Source organism: Pinus tabuliformis, chromosome J (assembly GCF_031772625.1).
Source record: "Pinus tabuliformis cultivar Carrire ecotype Pingquan chromosome J, CPIR1, whole genome shotgun sequence".
Lineage (NCBI taxonomy): Eukaryota > Viridiplantae > Streptophyta > Pinopsida > Pinales > Pinaceae > Pinus > Pinus tabuliformis.
The window spans coordinates 1,085,066,721-1,085,085,876 of NC_142295.1; the positions used below are offsets into that span (position 1 = coordinate 1,085,066,721).

Here is a 19,156-nt window from a genome sequence, read left to right on the forward strand (position 1 = left end):
TAACAGTCTCATGGATATAAGTGGAGTGGATATTTTAAGCATCATTAAGGAGCCCAAGTTCAAGGGAAAGTCCTTCAAGTGTTTAGTTCTACCTTAATCACCACAATTGCGAAGGAGAGTGACGCAATCCATTTTGACAAATGCGGGACAATAGCATTATGCAGCTCTATTTATGAGATTATAGCAAGGATAATCTCAACCAGAATCAAACCTATACTTTGAGAATTCATGTCAAAGGCATGGATGGGTTTCCTGAAAGGAAGAGACATCCAAAATGTTACCAAATAAGCCCAATAGGTATTGCACTCAATTGCAAGAAGCACAAAAGAAAATTTAATAATTTATAGCCAAGTTTGATTTATCCAAGGTCTATGACCATAACAACTCATTGTACTTAAGGCTGATTTAACTCGAGTAGGTTTTGCACAAACTGGATTTAAGCATGCTATAGCTCTGTGTTTTATGTTGTTTTAGTTAACAAATCAGTTTCATCTTTCATTCAACCCTCCCAAGTATTGAGATAGGGTTTCCCCTGCCCCTCTTCTCTTCTTTCTAGCGATAGAAGGGCTCAATAGATGAACTTTGAAGGGAATACAAATAGGGCATATATAGATTATTCTGGCGATAGGGCATGCTAAGGTTCCCCACCCCATGTTTGCTAATGACCTTCTAGTTTTTTGAAATGGGTCAGTAGCAATAGCAAAGGCTTTTGAAAGAATTCTAAAACTTTTTTGTAGGGTTATAGGGATGGGGATTAATCAGAGTAGATCTTCTCTCCATTTTAATCTAGTTCCCGAAGGGCATCATGATATGATCAAGAAGTTACTCCCCATATTTGTTCAGAATTTTGATGACAAGATGTTGTATTCAGGCTTCATTCTGCAACCTGGCAACTTTAAAGTCCAAGATTGGAACTAGTTAGTAGACAAACTAAAGAGAATATTGTCTCAATGGCAAGTAAAGTGAGTGTTGATTAAGTGCATTGCACACTATTGCAACGCATTGGTTATCACTAACCAGCATACCCAAGTAACCACTGAATAAACAAAGAATGCATGTTTCACCTTTCTATGGAAAGGAAATAGAGAATAAGAGGGGCTTCCAGTTGTTTGGAGGGAAGTACTTTCTAATCAAATGGATTTGCGAGGTTGGGGGATAAAGAATTTGGTACAGCTATCAAGTGCTTTGGCAGCTAAGGGAGGATGAACGCTGATCACTAAAAAGGTCCTCTCCTCGGAGACACTTCATCAGAAATATATTGCCCCTCTATCTTTAGAAGAATGGATAAGGTATCCCCACAAAACTCACACAGGCATATCAAACTACTGGAAAGCTCTAGCATCATACTTCATATCAGTGTATTTTTATGCTGGCAGATTAGAAATTGTTGTACAGTTAAGCTGGAGGAGGAAGAGTGGATTGGGAATAACCCAAGCAACAAGATGTTGAGGTCTCTTCAAGCTAAACTCACTAGCAAGCAGTATCCAACAAATCAGATGTGGCAGTTCCACTTGCTCGCCCAACTTTAGATCAACTCCATTTGGACACTGGACAGTTGTGATATTGGACTGAGTGGGTATTACGCAGCCAATTGTAAGTTAGTCAAAGCACAACTGCACCATCAAGTATCAGATTGCGTGAGGAAGAGCACTCTTCACAATGGAGGGAAAAGCCCAAGCGATGGATTTTATTCAATTATACTATAGGCTATGACACACAATTTGCAGGAATGGAAGGTGAAGTCTGCAAGTTGCTGGTGATCAAAGATCTGGAAAATTAGTGTAGCACAAAGACCAAGGTATTCATATGGCTAGCTTTAATTATTAGAACCAAGGTTGCTTGGGAGCGGGAGCGGGGAGCGACAATTTTCAAAAGCTCCCAGGTCGAGAGCAATTGGAGCGAATTTTTATATAATATATATTTTTATATATTCTGATGCATATATGTCAACAAAAACATGCAGAATGATGAATTAGATATAAAAAGCATAAAAACATGGATTAAACCAAATAATATCAATCATCTAGAAGTTATAATCTTCATCAACCACATGTGCACAACTTACAAGTTCTCATTTATATAGTGTAAGGGTGCACATAACCAAAATAGCATCAAGTGCAATCCATCTCTGAACCAAAACTACATCGACAAATAGGCTCTAGATGGCCTCTAGCATCCAAAAAAATCATGCTACAACAAATACCTACATATCATCAAAATCATTGTCTATCTTGGGATCTTCGTCATTAATATCACCATAGTTATTAGAACCAGACTGGTCATTGAACCGGTAGACCCCCCCGGACCAAGAACCAGTCAAAACCGAACAAATACTGGTTAAAAAATGACAAAAAAACCGGACAACCAAAAACACATAAAATATTCAAATTTTAAATAAAAACATATATATTCATGTGCATTCATATGAATCCAAGCCATTTATACACAAATTCTCATTTATATAGCATGTAAGGGTAACGAAAATAGCACTGAGGGAAACCCATCTCTAAACAGAAAATACATCAGTAAACAAGCTCCACATGGCCTCTAGCATCCAAAAATAATTATGCTACAACAAATACCTACATATCATCAAAATCATTGCCTATATTGGGATCTTTGTTATCAATATCACCCTCTAAGCATTAAAATAAGATAGAAAAAGCATAACATGTCAAGTCAAGGTTTTGTTTGAGTGATGGGTACTTTTTTAGTAGGCTCATGATACAGAAGGTCGATAACCAATGCCACTAACATCAAGGTACATAGAGGGCTTGGTGCTCTTGATTAAATACTAGTTCCATACCCTCATACATGACAAAATCCAATGTAGCGTTGCAATCCCCCCAATCCTAAAATCCTAGAAAATGTTAAGTCTGTTGGATTTTGAGTGAGATCTAAAATTCTACTTTCTCCATATGAAATCCAATGAGGTTAGAACCACTCTCAAACATCCTGAATCATTTCATGGTAATGTTTAAAATTTAAGTAAAAGTGACATTTTGACATTCTCCTTTATCTTTCATTTTCATCCTTTTACTTTAAGAATTTAACATTAACATGAATTTCATAGCATTAGTAGGGCAATATGGTCAAATACTAGGCTCCCCTTGTCATAAATCACAGTTTTTTTAAAAAAAAAAAAAATGCAAAGGGTCTTTTGCAGCAATGTGCAAAGTCGGTTGGTTCAGTATCGAACCAGCTGGTTCAATGAAAAAAGGTTGTTTGGTACCGAACTAGCTGATTTCATACAAGAACCATCGGTTCGGTACCGAACCGACCAAAAACAGTTCAAGTCACCGGTCTAAACCGGTTTTGGCCTCAAACCGATCGGACTGGCCAATTCAAACACGTTCAATCCCGTCTTGATAACACTGAATATCACCCTCTACGCAATTAACATAAGATAGAAAAAACGTAGCATGTCAAGTCAAGATTTTGTTTGAGTGATGGGTACATTTTTAGTAAGGTCATGATAGAGGAGTTCAACAACCAATGTCACTAACATCAAGGTACATAGAGGGCTTGGTGCTCTTGATTAAATATGAGTCCCATACCCTAGTACATGACAAGATCCAATGGAAACATTGCAACCCCACCAATCCTGAAATCCTGAGAAACTAATAAGTCTGTTGGATTTTGGGTGAAATCTAAAATTCTACTTTCTCCATATGAAATCCAATGAGGTCGGAACCACTCTCAAACATCCTGAACCATTTCATAGTAATGTTAAAAATTTAAGTAAACGTGACATTCTCCTTTATCTTTAATTTTCATCATTTATCTTTCATCGTTTTAAAGTATAAGGATGAAAAAGAAAAATAAAGGAGAATGTCACTTTTACTTTAAGAATTTAACATTACCATAAATTGCATATCAATACTAGGGCCATATGCTTGAATATTAGACTACCCTACTCAAAAACTCTTGTTTCTTTGAAAAAAAAATGCATTTGGATTCTGAAACCACTTTGTGAAAAATTGTGAAAAGGCCAAGGGGCAATTTTTTTTGCGGGATCGTGCTCCTGAAATTTGCTCCTGCTCGGGGAGCAAATTCGAAGGGGGGGGGGGGGGGGGGGGGGGATTTCCTTTAGCTACCTGGCGGGCCTATTATTACCCCAATTACCAAATGGGCCTTATTCAACGATTTACGGCATATTACATAAATTATTCCCCTTGGTTATCTCCCTAGAAACCCCATATTATCCTCCCTAGATACATTACAGGATGACGGTGGCCTACGAGATGCTCAAAACACTCAATCCATGGATCATCTCTTTATACACAGTCATTTCTCCAAAAATATGTGTGGTGTAAAAATAGGATCACTAAGACATAGGCAATTTTGGAAGGGGCAGGACTTATTCCAAGCCTTGAAGAACTGGATCAACGCAAGTAACGACAAGGAAAGAGCTTTATCCTTTAAGGTCATCTGGTCAATCTGGTCAGCCCTGAACAACTCCATCTTTCACAGTAAATTTCCCAACCCAAGAAGAGTTTTCCATTGATTAAAGGCCACTCTACCAGCAGGAACAATATACAAAATGGAAGATGTCCTTGGGTACTAAGAGGATCTTGTAGAGATCTATCTATGGTTCAGAGCTTCTTTAATAATGACCCTAGCTCTATTGATTTGTGTAGCTTGGGAGGTACTCCAAGCCCTAGGGTTCAGGGTTTGGAGGGCAAAGCGCCACAAGGGTCACTTGTGGGCTTGGAACCCAAGGATGGGGTTTTGCACCCAATCGTGTTTGGGGCAATTCTGGAGGCACATTTCTACATGTGATGGCATGAGACAATAGAGGGCAGAAAGAAGAATCCAACACTTCGAGAATCGTCAAATTCCGAGTTGTAGAAGTGGAGAAATGAATTTTTGAAGTTGACAAATTAATTATTGGTTTTCAAGTCATGTAGGCTTGATGTAAAATATTCCAATAGATGGGTCTCTTCAATAATTCGTTGGAGCCCCTCTTTAGGCTATAAAAAGAGGGTGAATGAGATTCATTTGAAGCATCGATTTGTGTGCAACATTCATCCAGGATAGCTTTGAAATTTGGAGGCCAGTTGTAGCAAGGAGAGGTGAAGGGACAACGTGGAAGAAGGGTTGCTTCAGGACAACGTGGGCAGGTATGTTCGGAGGCCAAGTGTTGGACAAGAGTGAAGATTGGGTTGAGGGATTGTTTTGTGGTCAGAACAGGTCCAAAGTTAGTTGTTTCTAAGGCCGAGTTTGTAGGGCAGTAGGGCGAGTTTAGGAGAGAGCAAGATATTGTTGTTTGGGATCACTGTTTGGGCCTGTTGGAGGAGACCACAGCTACAGCTAATTGCTTTGCTAGGTCGCATGCCATAGCAAGCAGCTAAGGATGTTCCAAGGCAATGTTGAGGTGAACAATGTTTGCAGGAGGCAACGTGGCATAAGGGGAGACTCTCCTAGGTGGACCGCAGCCCTAGAAGGGCTTCGTTTGTTGACAGCGTGGAGGGTTAAGGGTTGCATATTGTGCCCTAACCAAAATTGCAGGAGCAGCAAGCAAACAGTGGAGGACAGCGGCATTTTGTGGAGTGTTGGGTCAAAGTGTTGATCGTATTGGATCGTGATCAGCCTATTGGTGCCATCTAGAGGATCTTCCGAGGAGGTGAAGAGTCTTCCTAGGAGCAGAATTGACAGTGACGTGATTGGGTACAATTGATCTAATTGGAAGGCAGTGTGTTGGCTACCCAAAGTAGCCCTAGAGCAGTAGACAAGAAGGATATTGTTGGTGCATGATTGGGTGAAGTTTGCAGCCTAAAGAGTAGCTCTTTGGTGGACGAAGAGGCTACTAGAAGGCAGATTGGAGCTTAGGAATTGGCCAGCCTAGAGAGCAGTTTGATGAGCCCATGTACATGTAGCATAAGTGACTTGCAGCATTGTTAGGAGGCAGCCCTCTTAGAGTCTCGATGTTTAGTGGCCTTGATGGACTAAGGCACTACTAGTGAGCAGTACGGGAGCGAAGAACCGGCAGGACAAGATACGACATTGAAGTTGCGCAACGAAGTTTGTCATTGTATCTTGTATACCATAGACTATTGTATTATTCAGATTTGGTTTAATATAACGAAGATTGGGATTGTACATATTGTACAATTTTGTTAAAAACCGTGTATATTTGTGCATATGTGATTTATTGCTTTATATTTCCGTTGTGCAAAGTAGTTTATGGTTGAGATTCTTGGTTTGGTAGCATCAGTGATTTTAAGACTCTAACCTAGACCCAAGGTCGTGGAAATTCAACATGGTATCAGAGCATGTCTAAGCTACTTTGGAAGTAAGTAAATCAGAGTTGTGTGCAGCGAAGTACAGCGTGAGAGGGAGTTGGTCACATTGTAAGTGAAGGGCTCACTACAATGTCGAAGTTGTAGGCAGGTCTCCAGTATGAGGACAAGTTGGAGGGGTTGTCCAACTATAGTCCTTGGAAGGAAAGGATCAAGTTGGTCTTACAGGTCAACAGGCTCTGGGAGTTCGCCGAGAAAGAGATCAAGAAGCCAACTAACCCTAAGGAGCTGGAAATATATGAAGATTTGGATGCGAGGACAAGATTGATCATCCTAGATGGTGTGAAGGATGCCCTAATACCTCATTTGTCTGGGAAGAACAATGCACATGAGATGTGGATGGCTCTTCAGAATTTGTTCCAGAATAAGAATGAGAACCAGGTACTGGTATTGGAGGATAAGTTGAAGTCCACCAAGATGATAAAGGGTGAAAGCGTGACCTCGTATCTGACAAGATTGTCTCAAGTCAAAGATGAGTTTGTTGCCATCGATGTGTCTACCTCAGATGGAGATATGGTAAGGATTGCCTTGAAAGGGTTCACCAAGGATTGGAAGCCCTTCATCAAAGGGATCGTTGCCAGGGAGAAGCTGCCAGACTGGGATAGGTTGTGGGATGACTTCATTTAGGAAGAGTTGCGAGACGAGGATCTTCATCCGAAGAAGAAGGCTTCAAATGATGACATGGCACTTGCAGCGTAAATGAAGGGTAAGCAAAAGGACTTGAGTAAAGTCAAGTGTTTCAACTATGGCAAGATGGGTCATTTTTCATCAAGATGTCATATGAAGGAGGGAAATGATGAGAAGAAATGCCACTTCAACTGAGATAGATGATCTCTCCAAGGGATTGGAAGAGGACTTTGCTATGATTTCCCATTTCTCGCAGGGTACTGTCACTGAGGATGGATGGTACGTGGACAATGGTGCGACGAAGCATATGACAGGGTCACAGGAGGTTTTTGAGACTCTAGCTGAATGGGACTCAAAGTTGCACATGGTGTTGGGCGACAAGAGTCAGTTGGAGATCCGAGGATCGGGTGTTGTGCCATTTAGGATGGAGACAGGATGTGTGATGCGGGTCCAAGATGTACTGTTTGTACCAGGCAGTGTGGAAAAAGTCTGCAAAAAATCGGGATTAAATCCTAAAATTGCGATTTTTTCAACAAAACGATTTAATCCTCCGATTTTTTGCAAACTTTTTCAGAAACAAAAAAAAAAAAAAAATAGTGATTTATTCATTGTATGCCCGATTTTATCAGGAGTCGGCCGAAAAAGTCTGCCATCTCTGCTAAATGTGAGATATGACAGTGGTGTTTAAGGGCTATCATATAGTGATTTGATCAGCAAAATTACTATGAGTTGCCACTACTGTTAGAGTTGTTATACAATGAATTTGACAAGGCAAATTTGTTGTGAGGAGGTTGAACAATAAGGGTTTTGGACAACTAGTATTCAGTGTCTTGGAAGGGCCAAACCATTGTGAGTTGATGATATACTTTGACGCTGATTGTACAGTGATTTGGTGGTCAAATCCACTTGAGAAGTAGATCTGCTTAGGGCTGAGTATATTGTGTATTTTGAAGCAGCAAATACTCAGTGAGCAATTGATGTCAAATGAGGCAAAGGACCTGCCAGATGTCAAGGACAAAAAATGCAGAGAGGGTTGATCTAAATGGGCTACTTCCACAAGTAAGCTATATGTTTGTTCTTTTCTATTTCTCATTGGTTAGATTGCAGATCTGATGTTGCAAACTACAAGCCCTAATGGATTGTGGATACTCTAGAGGTTAAAAGAAATAGAAACAAATGAATATTTTTGTGTAATTTTAAATTTTGCTGACTTTTTGCCGACTTTTTCAAAAAACTCCCAACTTTAATGAGTTTTTCAACTTTTGGACCCTTGCCGATTTAATCTCGACTTCGACTTTTTCCACATTCGTACCAGGACTCAGATATAGTGTGATTTCCATCTCGATGATCGAGAGGAAAGGGTTTGAGGTCTTGTTCCAGGGTGGGAAGGCAAGACTCAAGCCTAGATGCTCTAAGTCCGATGGGATTGTACACGGAGTTAGAGAGCATGGTCTCTACCGGTTGACAGGCAAGCCTGTGGATCATGGAAAGAAGCAGGTGGAGCAAGTACAGGTTCCAGAGAAGCAAGAAAAGGTGCACATGCACGTTCAGGCTTCAGAGGAGAAGGTACAGGTTCCTAAGAAGAAGGTACACCTTCCTAAAAAGGTCCAGGTTCCAAAGACTCAAAGGGAGTCTAGTTGGAGAGGGAGCTTGCAGATTCGGAGGGAGACTCTGCAGCCCAAGAAGAAAGCGTGGTCAGTGGGGAGCAAGGGTGCTCCTACAATTGCCAAGAAGGAATCATGGAGAGAGTGGAAGATGTTACAAGATAAGAAGAAGAAGCAGGGTGCTTCCAGCAGTCACAGTGACACTTCCGAGAAGGGCGTAGTTCACCATATAGGGATTGCTGCGATTGTGAGCGCCAAGAGTTGGGCAAGTGTTGCGAACAGTGATGATGATGACGAGAGACTTCCTAGTCTTGGAAGTACCTCTCTCGCTAAGAGGGAGTGTTGATTTGTGTAGCTTGGGGGGTCCTCCAAGCCCTAGGGTTCAGGGTTTGGAGGGAAAAGTGCCACAAGGGTCACTTGTGGGCTTGGAACCCAAGGATGGGGTTTTGCACCCAATTGTGTTTGGGGCAATTCCACAGGCACATTTCTACATGTGATGGCATGAAACGATAGATGGTAGAAAGAAGAATCCAACGCTTCGAGAATCGTCGAATTCCGAGTTGTGGAAGTGGAGAAATGAATTTTTGAAGTTGACTAATTAATTATTGGTTTTCAAGTCATGTAGGCTTGATGTAAAATATTCCAATAGATGGGTCTCTTTAATAGTTCGTTAAAGCCCCTCTTTAGGCTATAAAAAGAGGGTAAATGAGATTCATTTGAAGCATCCATTTGTGTGCAACATTCATCCAAGATAGCTCTGAAATTTGGAGGCCAGCCGTAGCAAGGAGAGGTCAAGGGACAGCGTGGAAGAAGGTCTGCTTCAGGAAAGCGTGGACAGGTCTGTTTGGAGGCTGAGTGCTGGACAAGAGTGAAGATTGGGTTGAGGGACTGTTTTGTGGTCAAAACAGGTCCGAAGTTAGTTGTTTCTAGGGCCGAGTTTGCTGGGCAGTAGGCCGAGTTTAGGAGAGGGCAAGATATTGTTGTTTGGGGTGACTGTTTGGGCCTGTTGGAGGAGACCGCAGCTACAGCTAGCTGCTTTGCTAGGCTGCAGGCCATAGCAAGCAGCTAAGGTTGTTCCAAGGCAGCGTTGAGGTGAACAATGCTTGCAGGATGCAGCATGGCAAAAGGGGAGACTCTCCTAGCTGGACCGTAGCCCTAGAAGGGGTTAGTTTGCTGACAGCGTGGAGGGTTAAGGGCTGCATATTGTGCCCTAGCCAGAATTGCAGGAGCAGCGAGCAAACAGTGGAGAACAACAGCATTTTGTAGAGGAGCGTTGGGTCAAAGTGTTGACCGTATTGGATCGTGATTGTAGCAGCCTGTTGGTGCCATGTGGAGGATCTTCCGAGGAGGTGAAGAGCCTTCTTAGGAGTAGAATTGACAGTGACGTGATTGGGTACCATTGATCTGATTGGAGGGCAGTGTCTTGGCTACCCAAAGTAGCCCTAGAGCAGCAAACAAGAAGGACCAGTGTTACTTGGGAGCGGGAGCGGGAGCGGGGAGCGGGAGCGGAAGCGGGAGCGGGAGCGGAAGCGGGAGCGGGAGCGACCATTTTCAGAAGCTCCCGGTTTGGGAGCGAATCGGGGAGCGATTTTTTAAAAATATATATATTTTTTATATTTTTTAATTTTTGATACATATATGTCAACAAAAACATGTAGAATGATGAAATAGACATAAAAAACATAAAAAAACATAAATTGATCATTGAACCATATCACATCAATCATCTAGAAATTATAATCGTCATCAACCTTAGTAAAATAATAAATTAAAATAACATTCAATTCAATAACATTTATCATCATTGATCACCAAAGTAACAAGTTGTACTTGTAAGCCAAGTTTAACCATTACAAGAAGTAATATCGAAGATATTTCTAAGTCCTAACTTCTAACTGTTAACATGATATGAAATGTTAAAAATTTATAAAATGAAACATGAATAATGAGATGAAATGAAACAACTTTAGTCTTTCACAAAGCATCATATTCATAATTCACAATCATTACCAATGAGTTATAATTGCCAAGGCCCAACTTCAAACTTCAAATTTTCATTGTCACAGTCACCAGTGATATAATGTTTACAAAAAATATCATAATGTCATAATGATATGAAAGAGTCAAGAGTCAAGAGTCAAGGACTCAAAACTCAACACTGAACAGTTATGAAAACTAAAGTGACAAGTCACAAGTCTAATAGAAACTAAAAAAGACAAGTAAACTGTAAATCTACAAGTGGCCCTTGCCACGAGAGTCTCCAGGAGTATAAGTAGGTCTTGGCGGTCTTCTAGGAGTCTCCCGCCCAGACCGACGACCAGAACTAGAGCCTCCACGCGAGGGTGTCGATGGAGGTGGCGACAGCAATGGAACAAGACTCGGGCCCCGAGAACTGGATGGTGGAGGTGGAGGTGGCATGGCTGCTGCAGCTGCTTCAGCTTCATCCCGTACAAGCTCATCTTCTAGTTCTTCCATATGTACAATGCCATCTTCCAAATTGTCGTCCTCAGGGTGATTGTCCCAAATTTTATATGTGGGATCTTCATTAGCCCGATCACAGTAATGGCTCAACAACCTCAAATTGTAGTGCACATAAACCAAGCTTTCTGCTCGGTTTTCGTTGAGCCTGTTTCTTTTCACATTATGTATATAACTGTAGGTGCTCCAACACCTCTCTGCAGAAGAAGAATTTACAACCTGTGCAAAAACTTTCAATGCCAATTTTCGCAAAAGTCCGTCGCCGCCATATGTTTCCCACCATGTGAGAGAATCAAATTTATCTTTGTCGTCCATTGCATGGAAGTTACCATACAAACCACTGCCAGTGAAGTATCTGCCTATTTCAAGGCGCACAGCTGCACATTCCTCCCTGTCAGGCACCAACTTTTCTAATGCATCCAGATATCCTTTAGTTACCTCTCGATCTAAATGGGGTTTGGTCCTAACACCACCCCCTGCTGCAGGTTTGCCCAACCAAGAATCTGAGTAGTATTTTGGCGTAAGGATATACGCCAAGCAATGTAGTGGAAGGTTAAGCCTTTTCCACCGTTGACACACACAATCGTGAATCAGATTGTACAAGTCGGGATCTCTGTTATTAACAATGTCTTTTATTTCCCCCAACATGGTATCCATTTGCTCATACACCTCACCAATCACTGGTTTGTCTGTATCTGCAAACCGAATCATGTTATAAATTGGCTTGGTGAAATCCAATACCTGTCTCACAGTTGTCCAAAACTGCCCATCAAGAGCGGCCTCCTCCACCGTTTCAAAACCTGCAATGTCAGCTACATTTGTAGCCCTTTCCTTTAACACCTGCCAATTTGGACTTGATACCATGCTAGCTAAACCCTCTCTTACCTTCAAAAGGCGCCTGAAGGTGAGGTAATAGCTACCAAATCTAGTCCTCGCAATCTTCAGCAACTCCAATCTCGAGTGACTGCGGAAAAGGCCATGGGTATTGCTATGATTTGTAATAAATTTTATCATTTTTTTTCCTTTCTTGTACAAATCACCAATCCATTGGTATTGTTCATTTTTGTTTTTGACAATATCATGCAACAGAAGGTTCAATGTGTGAACCAAACATCCAGACCAAAATATGTTCGGGTATCTATCCTCAATAATTGCTCCCGCTGCCTTACAATTAGGAGCATTATCAGTGATGACTTGGATGACATTGTATGGGCCAATACGCTCAATTGTTTCAAGCAATGCTTCTGCAATGTTGATAGCGGTCTTGAACTTGTCTGAGTAATCATGTGCAGCTAGAAAAATGGGACCACTTCGGGACACAGCGAGAACACTTATCAATGGCTTGCCTTTTACATTTGTCCATCCATCAGATACAATGGACACCCCATTGTCAGTCCAAGAACTTGTCATTTTATTCAAAGAATGTGATATTTTTGCTTTTTCATGATCAAGGCCAACTGTTCTTGCCTTGTCATACCCAGGGCTCTTGTATCCTTTAGGGGCATCATTTATGGCAGAAACCATTTCGTGCCAATAAGGTGAGCGTAGAACATTGAATGGTATCCCATTTGCATAGAGGAACCTGTAAATTTTTGAATCCACATCATTCCTACACCCCTCATCAAGGAAATCTGATATGGTTCTACGGCGTAAAGATGATGACCCTGAGCCTCCATGTCCATATCCACTGCCTTGGGAGGATGCTGAAGGAGTTCTTTGTGAGCTTTCAAAGAAACCCCTTGATCTTTTTGCTTTGTATTGGGCGTCCTCCTCTTCCTTTATGTATTTGGCTCTATCTTCTGTTGACACCTTGTCGCAAGTTCTGATTCCTATTTGTTTCTCTCCATCCCATGCCCTTTTCCCGCAAAGGTGTCTTCTCAAACGGGTGTATGAGCCTGTGAAATCAGAATTGCAATGGGGGCAATGAAATTTAGTGGTTCCACCCCCTCTCCCTGCTTCAGGCCTCTGAACATATTTCCACAATGGAGTTTGGTCTTGTTTAGTTTTTTGACCCTCATGTTCACCCTCCTCCACATCCTCCTCACTGGGGTTTTCACCTATTTGACTTCCTCCGGCTTCTTCATCCACCTCTTCAGTTTCAGGCCCCCTCCGTTTCCTACTCTCCACCACCATAATAACCAGAAAAGGGACCAGGAAGAGGAAAATGCCAATAAAAATCCCCAGGTCCATCGTGTTTGATGTTTGTAGGGTTTGAGTCTTGAATCTACAAATTAATTTAGTTTATTGGGATTAATTCATTTAATTTATTAATTTAATTTAAATTAATGATCTTTAAACTCAAACAGGTAAATTAAACTAACCAAACTAACCACCTAACCAGCTAAACTAACTAAATGATTAAGTTACTTACCTCTGCAAGCTTGCTCCTCGCTCCTTGGCACTTGCTCCTCGCTCCTCAGCTCTGGCTCCTTGCTCCTCAGCTCTTGCTCCTTGCTCCTTTGCTCTCAAACTCAAGCTCAATCTCATTGAAATGATTTTGTTTTGGCCCATTGGGCTTATAAATCCAAAAAAATAAGTTAAATTTTTTGTTTTTTTCGGGTCCGCGGAATTTTTTTCCGCCGAATCGCTCCCGGAGCGTTTTTTAATGCCCGGGAGCGATCAGGGAGCGATCGCTCCCCGATCGCTCCCGGGCATTAAAAAGCGCTCCGGGAGCGCGGGAGCGATCGCTCCCTGAAGCGCTCCCTCACAGACCAGGGAGCGCAAATTTTTTTACGGGAGCGCGCTCCCGACCCGCTCCCGCCCGGAGCGCGCTTCGGGAGCGGGTTCGAAGGGTGGGGGGGCGCTCCCCCGCATCACTGAGAAGGACATTGTTGGTGCCTGATTGGGTGAAGTTTGGAGCCTAAAGAGTAGCTCTTTGATAGACGAAAGAGGCTACTAGAAGGAAGATTGAAGCTCAGGTATTGGCCAGCCTAGAGAGCAGTTTGATGAGCACATGTACATGCAACAGAAGTGACTTGCAGCATTGTTAGGAGGCAGCCCTCTTGGAGTCTCAATGTGTAGTGGCATTGATGGACTAAGGCACTACTAGTGAGCAGTACGGGAGCGAAGGACCGGCAGGACAAGATACGACATCGAAGTTGTGAAACGAATTTTGTCATTGTATCTTGTATACCATAGACTGTTGTATTATTCAGATTTGGTTTAATACAACGAAGATTGGGATTATACAAATTGTACAATTTTGTTAAAAATCGTGTATATTTGTGCATATGTGATTTACTGCTTTATATTTCCGCTGTGCAAAGTAGTTTATGGTTGAAATCCTTGGTTTGGTAGCGTTGGTGATTTTAAGACTCTAACCTAGACCCAAGGTCATGGATATTCAACAGGCTCAAGTAGAACAGGAGGGCACCTCATTCTCCAAAACAACTTAAGCATCACCTTCAATCTAGGCCTATGCCGGGCACAAACAATCTGGCAGAATTCATCTCAGCAAACACTTTACTAAAGCTGGCCATGGGGAGAGGTAACAGAGCTAGATGTATATGGAAATTCCTAATAATCTAGCTACAAGGTACCATGCAGGTTAGCAACATCCACCACCAGGTGAGCATGAGAAAGATAAAAGGTACCATTACCAGAATCAGCATCATATCTTTCGCTCATCTTTACAGAGAACTGAACACAGATGCAGGCTCCTTAGCAAAGGCAGCAGTGGATCTGTAAGAAGGCAGATTGGACATAGAAGAAAATCCATAGGGAGGTTAGGGCAGCCCCTCTTCCAGGTACATATTCTGAGTTACTTGCTTTCAATGGACTATTGCACAATATGGATTGCTTGGCAATTTGGGCATGGAATTTTGTATTAAGGTAATAAACCCAGGTTATCACTGAAGGACAATAGTAAATACGCTGGCTCAAAAGCCAAAACAAATGTACTTTTTTTTACCACATTCAATAAAAAGAGGACGTTTTTTTCTTCGGAATATATATATAGCTTGATTCACAAGGTGTGTCAATGTACAAGCGCTTATACTGATGGACCCATTAGCTGTTTCTGACTAGTAGATGTGTCTTAACATTAAACAACAAGGATATAACAGGAACAGAACAAGGAGACGTTGTGTCTCTTGTTCTAATAATATGGAAAGGACAGACCCAGTTCAAAAATGTATTATAATGCATATATCTGCAGTCTTCAAATCCAAACACTTCACACGACTGTCTGAGGGTGAGGAAAAGACATTGGGGAACAGGGAAACTTTAGGGAGCATCTCTGCCATCAATCGAAATTGTGGGGCCAGATAGGGACATCCCAAAATTTCAGGGATGCTTCCACATCTCCCATTATCATTTTCTGAATGGTGATAAAGTAAAAAATAATAACATAAAACAGGTAAAATCAATAAGTTAACCCTAAAACAACTATATGTAGGCAGTACAACACAGCAACCTCACCCCCTCCAACACATGTTTTTTGGTGTTTGCATGAGCAGTGAGCTGCAGAATCGGTGAACATCACTGAGTGATGAACATTTTAATTTTTTTTACATCTGAAAAAAATCTTGGATCTTTCATGGAGAAGAGGTTGAAAAAGATGAAGTCATTGACTTTCAAGTACAAATTTTAAGATATGAATCATGAGAATATGTAATTCAATTATCTGTGTAATTTCATAATTTGACTTTTCTTGTTTCTAATATGGGTAGACTCTAGATATATGGAGAATGATTAATAATTATAATTTCCGGCTCATGTTAAATGTATTATGTTTGCATATAAATGTTATTATGATTGTTAGGCTTGAATCTTGATAATTGGACCGAATAACAATACGTAATTCAAGGCATTAAGACTACTTCTCAAAAGTATGCTTCGGATAACAATGTCACACAATGCAGGTTTTTGGTGATTCAATTTTCGTAATCAGTTGGATGAAAGGAACAGGACAGCTTATCCATATTTCTTTAAGGTCTTTGCATGATCAATTACAAGAAGTTGCAAACTCATTTGAGTCTTTTTCATTTACTAATGTATTTAGAGAGCAAAAAGTGGAAGTAGATGCTCTTTCAAAGGAGGGTCAACAGGTAGCAGAAAGTAAAATCATAATTAAAGAAAATAGGGATGGAAGTCTATCTGTCTCTGGATCCAGTTAATGTCCTTTTGATGAGAGTGATCTCCTTATGTCGCAAACTTTCTCACAAGTTCAGAATGTTAGCACTTTTTTCTGCTCTTATATGTTTTATCTATGGTATATACAAGCTTTTTTGGCTTTAAGGACACTTTAGATACTCAAAGACTTGTATCTAAGGAGATATAGGCATAGAAACTTCAGGTTCAAAGTCTTATGTTTATGTGTAAGGACTCGGGAGATATAGGGATACAAACTTCAGGTTCAAAGTCTTATGTATAAGGAGATATAGGGATATAAACTTCAGGTTCAAGCCTAGGAATACATTTGGAGTCCAATGGATTCTGCCTTTTTGATGTTTTTATGAAGAATGCTGTGGTCCACTCAGATCTCTAAAAGTGTGATTACCTTTCTTCTTGAAATGAAATGGCATTTTTTTCTTGGAATTAAAAGAATGCCAGTACGATCTATGCATAGTGATTTTCTGCTAAATGTCTAAAGCTATACCTTTTCTCGGTGAAAATGTTTGATGCCCCCTATCATCTATAACATCCTCTTCCCTACCCTGGAGGCCCCTTGAGTCCCTTGTCATGCATGTCCCCACCCGTGTTTCCAACTTTCCTAAGATCAGGCTCTCTACATACGCCAATACCTGACACGTATTCCTGTTTCCCATGTACCCAATCTCTAAGACTTAAGGTAACCATGCATCCCCAGTATGGAAACTTTTGCCCTTTCCTCATTTCAGGCAACTTATAATTTATTAAATAAATAGATAACTAATCAGTAAGGGTTACATTTTCCCTGACAAAGAAAATGTCATGAACTTAATGAAACAGACTTCCAGATTCAATTTTGCATATATGCAAATCTTGCCATTCACTAACAAATTTGATTCCAATGCCAATAAATCAACCTAACACAAAAATCTGTGTTTTGTCATCTTTTCTTTTAATAGCTTTAATAATCTGATTAACGATTTTGCAACTAATTTCTCTACTGTAATCTAATAAAAAATAACCAAAGTATCCTATTTGGAAATATAAGTCTGTACGAACATGCAAACCAGGCATAAGGAGTTAATTTTCACACTGCATAGATGAGCCACAGTAAGTCAATGCCTGTATGGATAGGATCTGCCCTCTCTTCAACGCATGCAAAAACGGATTAATGGGCTTTTACCATTTACTCCCTTCATCCAAGCCACCCTGCTGAGTCCTTTTGGAAAGGTGATTTGGAGAGTGCACAGGGCGAATTGGAGAGTGCACATAGTAACCGAGAACATTTTTATTGAAATCATAAAAACATTGCCCAGAACGATAGGAAAATCATAAGTAGCCACTGTGAAAACTCCTACACTATGGTGAGAACGTGGATGCCTAAATACCTACAAAGCATGGAGTCACATTTGAGCACAAAGCTTCCCACCTCAAAAGAAAACAGAAGGTTACTGAGGAAAGAGGTGGATGAGAACATATGGTACTTCAAATTGTGTATCGTGGATTGCATTTAACCGCAATTTCACACAACCTTTAACCACAGACAACTTTGGACATGGGCAAAAAAATGCCTACACAGAAATAGGATGAAATGAGCATGAAGAATATATAGAGAAAGAGAGAAGCTAATATAACCAGACACCAAAAATAATTACGAGTTTTGCATACTCACAGGCCGGATAAGTTGCTTTCTGAACCACGTCCTCAAGAGTATCATAGACCACTTTACTGTCTACAAGGAACTTGAGATAACCTTCAATGGTTGGCTCCCATTTGCCTATGGGCTGAGCATCCGGCTCTTTCTTCCCCTCTTTGGCAACATCTCTGGTATGGAGCTTCATAGCCACAAATCTCATTTCCTCAACAAATCCCTTGGCTTCCCCAGGGTAATTCTTTCTGGGCTTCTCGGCAGTGGCAGCTGCTTTCACAACCAACCCTCCCAATGAGTTGCCCCTTCCATAGCTCCGTGATTGCCCTTCAAATCCAATATCAGATGCCCCAAATTTGAATGCTTTGCCGATACTTAAAAGAGCTTTGTTGCTCCTAACCGCGAAAGTCGATTTGTTTAAAGGAAAATGCCGCGTTTGGGCATTTGGGTTCATGAAAATAATAGGTTTACTAGAGGGTAATTCAATGGCATGGGTAGGAGAAGCAATGTGCTTGTCTTTAAGGAGTGCTTGAGACGTTGGGAGAGCCATTCAGGCTAATTGTTTGCCTAACGTTGAATAAAAACTAAAAAGATGTGTGTATATGTGAGGGGTTGGTGTTTTCTCTGGCCTGCAAAATCCTGAAATTCAACAGACTGCAGATGCAGAGTTGATTATGGACAAAGCGCTTTCAGCATGAATAATGTCCTAAATGAAGGCCTGGAGACGGCATGAATCGTGAGGGCATTATAAGCTTGCAATCGTGAGGCAGGGAATTTTGTTTGGAAGTACTTAGAGTGCACGAAAGCAGAATATAATTGAGTATGGATAAGTACTGTATTGTTTGTCTGCTTGTTTTTAAATATGAGATGGGGACGGGTAGCGTTTATGAAAACCAAAAACCGAGCGATGAGGATGGCCCAGGGAGACGCAAGCCGCCTTGTATTTGTCATTGTCATCTTGGTCTTCACACTTCTCGTCCACATCATTCTCATCCATGTCTTGAAAAAGCAGATTCACTTAATTACTCCAACAAGTCCATCGGATCTCGTGTTTTATGTTCACACTCATGGTCCAGATTCTTCTTATCCAACGTTGGAAAAACCGATTCACTTGGTTAACCCAACAAATCCATTAAATCTCGTGTTTTATACCTATATTTTTAGGTGGGTACCACAAGGCTAATACTGTGTATAGAAAAAATTTATGTAAATAGTGGGAAGGACGAGGTTGCTTATTTCAAAATCAATACAATAAATGGTGAAAAATGTGAACCCAATTGTCAAGATGCATAATTGATCTTGAAATCAAAGTTTAGTCCTCGGGTACATTATCATACACCTAAACAAACACACTAACAAATTAAAATTAAAATTAAAATGTGAACCCAATTGTCAAGATGCATAAT

General features: G+C 40.9%; 1 protein-coding gene across 1 annotated transcript in view; it reads right to left on the reverse strand.

Moving 5' to 3' along the window:
• LOC149230757 (heme oxygenase 1, chloroplastic-like) overlaps positions 1–18,587 on the reverse strand; it is a 31,897-nt gene extending 13,310 nt beyond the window's left edge. The window contains exon 1 of the mRNA XM_089379055.1: positions 17,775–18,587. Within this exon, the coding sequence (XP_089235181.1) occupies positions 17,775–18,300 (526 nt within the window). The 5' untranslated portion in view covers positions 18,301–18,587. The remainder of the gene's footprint in view (positions 1–17,774) is intronic.
• Positions 18,588–19,156: the final 569 nt, after the last annotated feature.